The sequence below is a fragment of the Physeter macrocephalus genome, chromosome 7, assembly GCF_002837175.3.
Source record: "Physeter macrocephalus isolate SW-GA chromosome 7, ASM283717v5, whole genome shotgun sequence".
In the NCBI taxonomy this organism is placed as follows: domain Eukaryota; kingdom Metazoa; phylum Chordata; class Mammalia; order Artiodactyla; family Physeteridae; genus Physeter; species Physeter macrocephalus.
The window spans coordinates 54,508,643-54,517,209 of NC_041220.1; the positions used below are offsets into that span (position 1 = coordinate 54,508,643).

Below are 8,567 nucleotides of genomic sequence, written 5' to 3' on the forward strand. Positions count from 1 at the left end.
GTTATTCTAATGGTGCAGTTGAAAAAGTGGTGTCCAGTACTCAATTTCAGGTATTATACAGCTAGCAGCACCTTTGATTTCTTTTGATGGTTGGTTTATAAGGTGAGTTATCTGTAAAGGTTAAAAGAAAGAGGAGGCCAAATGGGTGAAGCAAGAAAGTTCTCTTCCAAACAAAAAATTAAGTGGAATTCCTGGAGAAGGGACCAATGATACATTTTCCTTTGTCTGCAGGTTGCTGTAGAGGGAGAAATCTACTTTCAGTTCTTATAAAGCAGCATGCAGTAGAGGGGGTGAGGCAATTTATCTACTCATTCTTGCCCACAAGGTGATTTGATTTGGGAGAATCTGACATCTATTGGGCTACATTTTTATCAGGGGAGGATCATTCCACTGAAAAGGCAGAAGGTCTGTTTCGATCTTGAATTCTTCATTCTCTTTACAACTGTGTATGAAGCAGGCTTTTGATTCTCCATGCAGCTGGTTGACTAAGTGCCTCAGAGTCTACACCAGATCCCACTTTCCCTAAGGCAGTTCTCAAGAACTAGAATTTGGGGAAGAAATGAGAGATGCCTACGTTGGCCTCAGGTCCTAGCTATAGTCTCCGATTCAGTTCTCCCTGGAGCTCTACTGTTTGGGAACTACTGGACAGCCATTAAAGCATTGATACTTTGATCTACATGTATCTCTCAATCTTCTCTACCAGCCAGAGCCCAGAATGAAGGAGAGAAAATTGATACTCTGGCTTCTAACACAGCAAAAATTAACTGTGGAGCTCAGAGCCAGGGAGGGAAAAGACAACAGAACGGGTGGGAGGTAGTTATGGAGAAGAGGGAGAGAGTTGGCAAGAGTAGCCTCCTTGGTTCTTCCCCAATATTTCCCCTATGTGGGCTGATCTGATTGTTCTCTTTTCCTTCAATGGTCATCATAGCTCTGTTATGTCTTGACAACAGACTCCCTTCCCTCCCCCATAAGCACATCCTTCTCTTGCACTAGCCCTTACTAGACTCTCCTTCTCCACCCTAAGTAGACTTCTGCACCTTCTCCTACCACTGCTCTACTCTGAAACAATGAGTTAGCTGAGTTTGTACTGAAGGAAGAAACACTATCTAGGTGTGCAGCTGGGGATGCCGTTGTGGCCATGGCTGTAGGGATGGGGCTGGGGACGTCTTGGCTTATCAGTGAGGGAGGGTAATATCAGGGTGTAAGGCCTTGCATATAGCCTCATTACAGCTGAGCAGCTTGACACGGTCAATACCTAAGCCATACCCCACTGGCCAAGTGGCACAGAAAACTTGACCAATTCACTCTTAAAAGGCTTCATATCTCTGTTTCTCCCATGACGCCAGGGGTGGTTCTGGTAGTAACACCCCTCAAATCACTTCTTAGAGCTCTGTCTTCTTTCTAATTACTTAAATTTTTATCTAGAAAGGATACACTATGTCCCAGGATTATTCTCAACAGAGAATGATAAAAACTGAGATAATATTTAGGAAATTTACCTGGATTTACAGATAAAGACTTATGAGCCCATAAGGAAAAAATATCAAGAACTTATAAGTGGAAAATTAAGGCCAGTCTCCAGCCTCATTCTCTTCAAAGCACATTTAATGCTGTAAGATAGAGGAATGATATTTACAAGGTACTCAGAGAAAGAGAGTAGGATCCAGGGATTTTTATTCCCAGCCATACTGCAGTGTCCATACAAAAGCACTCAGATATACTGAAACATGGGCGAACTCAGACAATATAACTTCCAGGCATCTTTCTGGCAACATACTTTGAGAACAAACTACAACCAACCAATATATAAGGAATAAAGAAGCTATATGAAAATAGAGCCCAGTGGCCCAAAAACTTTTCCCGATGCTTGGATCGGGGTTTGATAGGCGCTCGTTTTCATTAAATGATAGTGGAGCTAGGAAGGAAGGAAGCCAGCCGACGGGCACACGGGAGCAGCCTCACCCTCTTTGCTACACACAGAGTGCGCAGGCCTCGCTTGGTGTAGGCATCCAGGTGCTGCTGGGTTTTCTCCCTTAACATCGTCTGTTGTTTTTCCAGACCTGGTCCATCTAAAATAATTAACAAAACACACGTGTTCCCACCGGTTTGCCCAAAGACAGACATATTTTTTAAAACAATGGTAACTTAACCCACAACAAACAAAAGGCCTTGTAGTTCTGAATCCCAAATGTGCATTTATAAAAGGGACCCCTCAGAATACATCTTTCCCTTGTCTCTTTTTCCCTGGGGAGAGAAAAGTACCAAGAACTTAATACAAACACCATTCCCACACCATCGATAATGACTGTCAAAATGATTATAAGGATGCTGGCTGTCATTTATTGAGCATTCACCATTTTCTAGGCTCTGGTCAGAGGCACGGCATATATTGCATATAGTATATCATTAAACCTCTCAGGAACCTATAAAGGAGGTACCATAATCCCCACCTATTGAAGGCAAAGGACAGTTAGGTAACTTTATCAAGACATAGCTACGGTCAGAATCCAGATTTGAACCCTGTCTATGTAACCCCAAAACTTAGGTGCTTTCTCACCAGATCCTAGGCAGCTTCCCCTACACTTCACCAAGTGTGACGGATCCCTACAGATCTGCTTGTTTGCCTTTATAAATCCATTGAGAGTGGCCCTTCAATCTCCAAGCCCTTCCTATCACTTCCCTCTCAGTCCTGTATGAACCCACCTGGGGAAGCCACTGAGAGCAACTCCATGATCACAGAATCAGCGCCCTTTGTATACACCACGACTTGGCTGGAAATGGGGTGCCGGACCACAACAGACATTCTTTTTCTTACTGAGTCGAAGGGCAGGATGTGTAGGAGTTGAAATGTTAATGGTCCCAAAGCAGCAAAGTCCACCATGACCTGCTCTGGGGTCCGGGACTGCAGAGTGCACTGGTAAGCCCGGGCAGCATATACTAAGGCCGCTTCATCTGGGCTCTCAGCCTCATAACACAGGCTGGAGGCCAAGGGCTGTCCAGGGAGGGATTCCACCTTGCCGTTTGTGACATCCACATTGCTGTCTTGTTTCTCAGTTTCTATGGGACAAGCTGAGTTACCAGAGCCCTGGGGACTCTTGCTTGTCTGGGAGATCTCTTCCTCCACAGGTGAAGTTGGTTTCATTCGACTAAAGAGAGATAGTCTGCTCACAAAGGCATTTGGGACCCCAGAGGATGGCTCTTTCCCACTGGCAAGAGATGGTGAACTTGATTTTCGGACAGACAGTCTCTGGAAGAGGCTTTTAATCTCTTCCAAAGACTTAATGGGCATTCCATGCACAGAAGAGAGTCCAATCTAGGAAAGATAATATGGGAAGGTCTCAATAATACAGTCAAAGGTAGTTGGTAACAACTGTGAGGTCAAACCGGGGGAAAAAAAGGAGATATGAAGAGTTACCACTCCCTCACATAGCAGCCTGCTTCATACTTACAACTGCCGCAGGAAACGTTAATAAAAATAAAAATAGCCATGATGAAAAAGATGCACTAATGTTGATGGTATTGTGAATTCCAGAACCATTTAGGAAGAAAACTGATAGCAAAAGACATAAAATGCTACATTGCTAGCAGTGGGCATACGTATAGCAAATTTCCCTAATGAAATAACTTAAACTATAAAAAATTAATAATCTTTATTATATGCATCCTAGCAATAACAATTTTGAAAAAGCTAAAAAAATAGTATAAAAAAACAGTATAAAAACAAATGTATCATAATACACATTTAAAACACTGGAAGAAAGTAAATCGAAAGATTAACAAAATATATTTTTTTCTTTTATTTTCCAGGTTCTAAAAAAGGTTGTTAATATGACCTTTTAAGAAAAGTCGGCCAATAAACAAAGTAGCTCACAGAAGAATTATCAGCATCATAATAGGAATTCAAATTTCTATTTTTATAGAACTTTTTCTTGTTCACAGCCTGATTTCTTCTAGATGTTAACTCTTATCAGTGATTAAATTTAGAATTTAATAACTAATTGGGATGACCAATTAATTGAATGCTAAAATTTTCTCATTTAGAAATGCCCAAGGCATTAAATAATTTTCTCCTAATAAGTATTAATTTTATGATAGTTTGAGGGACTCATGCTGGTCAATTTTCAAACTTACCGGCAACTCAAAAATGAAAAGTGAAACTCAACCACAGATGACGTTTCTGTACTCCACATGAATTCTGATTAACTCTTTATTCACTGCCTTTCTGTCACTACCTTAAAATATCATGAGGTTTAGGCTCTTATATGCCTACAGAGATTTTCTTTCAGGCTACAGAATATTACATTCTTTGGGGATAAGGCAACTATATTTCTTAAACAGAAAACGCCAAAAGATGTCTATATTGGAAACAGATGTATATGAAAAAGTGTTACATGGGGAGAAAAACAGAACATCCAGTGATTTATTCTCTAACTATGTAAGCTTTCAAAGAGCAAATTTCTAGTTGAAATCTTATAAAAACACAGTTTCTGATCAAATGAAAGCTTAATGGGAAGTAAATCATTTTCATGTTAAAACTGACCACCTCTGAAGTTGCCAAGAGAAAATGATCTAACAGAAAATTAAAATTTAATTGGGTTCTGCTGCAAATTGAATTTTAAATAGATGTATGCAAAAGGGGAGATAGTTATATTCAAGGAAGATAGCACAGCAAGCGGTAAATCACCAGTCTCTAAAACAAGTTTTTCTTTTAACTGAAAATGAATTTTCCATGGATTCTAAGCTACAAAGACACTTTAAAAATCCAGCTTGTGTGGGAACTGCAGAACCTTGGTATATTATAGATGTATTGGATTTTAGAGCGATTGAGTTTACATTACCCAACTGATACATGAAAAGGGACATTAGATAATGAATTTAATACTTTATATTTTGCTTGATGTAGTGCATATGTTGGAGGTTTTAGAAGTTTCACAGAAAGCTTCAAATTTGGTAAGCAACCTAAAGCAAAATGAACAGAGTCACATTTTCCAAGAACTGCTCTCATCAGCTATCCTCCTAGAGGCAAAATAGTATAGTAGCTCTGAGCCACACTTCCTGGGTTCAATCCTATCTCTCCCACAAACTGGTCCTGTGACCCTGGGCAAGTTACTTAAGCTCACCTGTAAAATGGGGAACAGTAGAGTAACAGCACCTAACTCATGGGGCTGCTGGAAGGATTAAACATATTAGTACCAGTAAATCACTTAGAACATCATAAGTTCAGAGTACAGATTAAGTAATGTATAAATATTACCTGCTACTATTGTTAATTACATCCACATAATAAGATGACATAACAAGTACATTTAAACCCAAAGTTCTCTTCTGGAAGGTGACCCTTGTTTGCATTAGAGACTTACCTTTTGCTGTGGTTGGTTAGGAGCAGAAACCACTACTGTGTTGCAAATTGCCAAAGCAATAAAGAAGTCGATGATGTACAGAGTCTCCAGTGGTGGATCTGGGATAGTTTCATCCAGTGGGGTAAAAAGCTGAGGTGTAATCTGACTAAACTTGTCCAAAAGCCTGGTGTCTGGTACCACATCTGTTTCCTGAAGATCCCAAAAGACAAAGTGTTGTTACAATAAGTACCTAAAAATATGAGTTTTAAAACTACATGAGCTTTTCTAACCAGAATCTGTGAAGCATGAGACAGTAAACTTTATTCTTCAAAAAAGATTTAATGGACATGGTGTCATGGGAGGTGAGAACAGGGAAATAAAAGAGAAAAAAATTAAATGGAAAATTCAGAATGAATAATATGAATGGAGACTACCTTGACTATTAACTCAAAGTACACAAGAGAGGAACAATGCCTTTCACCAAAAACTAGCTGAGTGAGTTTTCTTATTTTGAAATACACAGGGCAGAACTATATTTTATTGTGTCTAGGATTCTACTTTGGGCATATATTCATCTCACAGCAACGGATGAATATCAATTCTTTTAAAAGTGAGGGCGATATTCATACTATGTTATTTTAACAAAATATTTTACAGCTCAAATCACTACTACTGTTAAAAACCAACCCTCCGAAATAAAACTACTACAAGCACGTTGAGTTCATCAGTATTTTCCTGGTAATATGCTACAAGACACTAATATCCAAGGGTCCCTCTAAGAGATTTCTGATCATCAAATGTTTTTGGCAACTGTGCCCTATGCCCCTCTCTTTTGTACAATTCCTTTTACAAATTGGCTTTAAGAAGTTTGCTTACTGGGGAAAAATACTTCTTTTTAAACACAGTACTTCTTATTCTTATTTAGAAGTACTAGTTTTAATGAAAGAATGTTGTACTAGAAATCTGTAGTATGTAGTCAACTGCTTTACAAATTTTTCAGATGAGTCAAAAAAGGGGCCAGCTCCTCTGAATCAAATTTTCACAAAAGTGCCACTGTATTCTAGAGGAGTCCTGACTGCAGGAAAGCCAGGAGAGGTGATGGAGAGAACAGAGTAAAATATAGAGATGTGTGATGTTAGATTCAGAGTGACTGCGGCTTGCATTTTATGCTTAGGAGTTTGGTCAGATTTAGCACAGCCTCAATAAGAAAAGAGCACAGGCTGGGAATCACATGGGTTGGGGTTCAGGTCCTAGACCCACTGCATACCCTCTAGGGGCCTAAGGCTGCTTACTTAACCCTCTGAGCTTCATTTTCCCTCTTCTGAATAATGGTAAAAAGTACACCTACCTCACAGGGTGGCTGTATAAAGTAAATGAGAGAATGAGTGCCATGAGACCAGCACAACAGAAACCCAAATAATTTAATGTTCCTTTTCCTTCTCGAATGATACACTCACCTTCAGGCAGGTTACCAGGCTAACAATGGGTTTCAAAGTTCCCAGTTTTCTGCTGTCACAAGGCATTCTTAAATTTCTATCTAAAAACAGCATCTCTTGCTCCGTGATATTTGACTTAGCAAAATTTGAACCCCGTTGCAGTTTGATGGAGTTCGTAAGCAAAATTTGAACCCTGTTGCAGTTTGATGGAGTTCGTAAGCACTTGTAATCTGATGGCCGTTCATTAACGAGTTGGCCACATTTCCTCCCGAGTCTCACATATAGTAACACTGAGCCAGGGCCTGTGCTGGGCCCTCAGTGACTCAGAGAACCATCCTTTCCTTGAGGACCCCCTTGCCAAAGTCAGCAAAAGAGAGTGGCAACATCTGAGACTTCTTTCTCACTCGATACTCAGGAACCTTGTTGCATAGGATTGATGAAGGTCTATGATGATACTGTCATCTAGTGAGTGTGACAGACGCCATGGGTTGGAGCAATATTTCCAGAGGCATCCTTCTCAGAATGTTTATGCAAATTAAGCAAAACCCCAAAGAGTTCCAGACTGAAATAAGTTTAAGAAATGTTTAAACAGTGCTTTATTGTAGCACTTCTCAGAGCATTTAATGGGTACCAGGAATCTCCAGGAAGAGGCTAGTATGTGCAGGTCTCCCTATTTTTTAGGGTCGTTTGTTCTTTGGAACATCATTAGGATTGAGTTAGGGACCTTAGAAGCAAATAGTGATTTCATTGTGCCAATGATCTATCTCCGCATTGGCTAATAACTGGCTTCAGAACATAAGGACTCTACCGCATTTTGAAGTTACTCTAAGGCTAATGAAGATTTGTAACTTCCGTCTTTGTGACAAAGACATAAGTCAATCTAATACGTCATTTGGGGAATTTAAGAACCTGTGCTATGATCATGAGAATAAAAGAGATCCTGGAGCTGACCAAAGCTGGGGCTCTGGTCAGCAAAACTGTGTTTATAAAAAGTACTGTCAAAATAAATGTAAGAAACTCCGGACCATACAAGACCCTAGAAGCATCATAAAATAATATAAAGAAGAGCCCAAAAGAAGATTTAAGGAAAGATACATGTCAAAATGAAACTGCAGTAACAGAATGTTCTTCCACTTTAGTTGCTGTCTCTAAAATAAGTTAATCCCTAGTGACTAAGATATTTAGTTGCTGAATTGAGGAGAAAGTATAGTGTTATCACATGCAATTCTTATCTGTAAGATTATATCACAGGTGTTTTTACCTAAAATCCAAATCTTCCTCATGGAGACCTTCTATTACAAAATTGACTGTTGCTCTTTTTTCTCTATGATGCACAGATCCTGCCTTCTCTGAACTCCGATTACTCCAAGAACCAGGCCCAAACCATCCAGCTTTAAATGATTCCATGCATATGTACTCTCCCCACAGGGTGTGTAAGTTCCTCTAAAGGAAGGACCATGTCTTATACACTTTTGTACATTTTTTTAAATTGAAGAATAGCTTATTTACAATGTTTCAGATGTACAGCAAAGTGATTCAGTTGTATCTATATCTATTCTTTTTCAAATTCTTTTCCATTATAGGTTATTATAAGATAGTGAATATAGTTCCCTGTGCTATACAGTAAATCCTTGTTGCTTATATATTTTATGTATAGTAGTTTGTATCTGTTAATCCCATACTCCTAATTTAACCCTCCCCCCTTTCTTCTTCCATAACCATAAGTTTGTTTTCTGTGTGTCTGTCTATTTTTGTTTCGTAAATTCATTCATTTGTATCATTTTTTTAGATT

At 39.3% G+C, this 8,567-nt stretch overlaps 1 protein-coding gene across 4 annotated transcripts in view; it reads right to left on the reverse strand.

The window, feature by feature from the left end:
- ATP10D (ATPase phospholipid transporting 10D (putative)) overlaps positions 1-8,567 on the reverse strand; it is a 122,653-nt gene that overhangs the window by 30,368 nt on the left and 83,718 nt on the right. For all 4 annotated transcript variants that reach the window (XM_024131934.2, XM_007117188.3, XM_024131933.2 and 1 more), the window contains 3 exons: positions 5,361-5,549; positions 2,704-3,313; positions 1,963-2,069 (listed from right to left, as the gene is read on the reverse strand). In XM_024131934.2, coding sequence (XP_023987702.1) covers positions 1,963-2,069; positions 2,704-3,313; positions 5,361-5,549 — 906 coding nt within the window. The remainder of the gene's footprint in view (positions 1-1,962; positions 2,070-2,703; positions 3,314-5,360; positions 5,550-8,567) is intronic.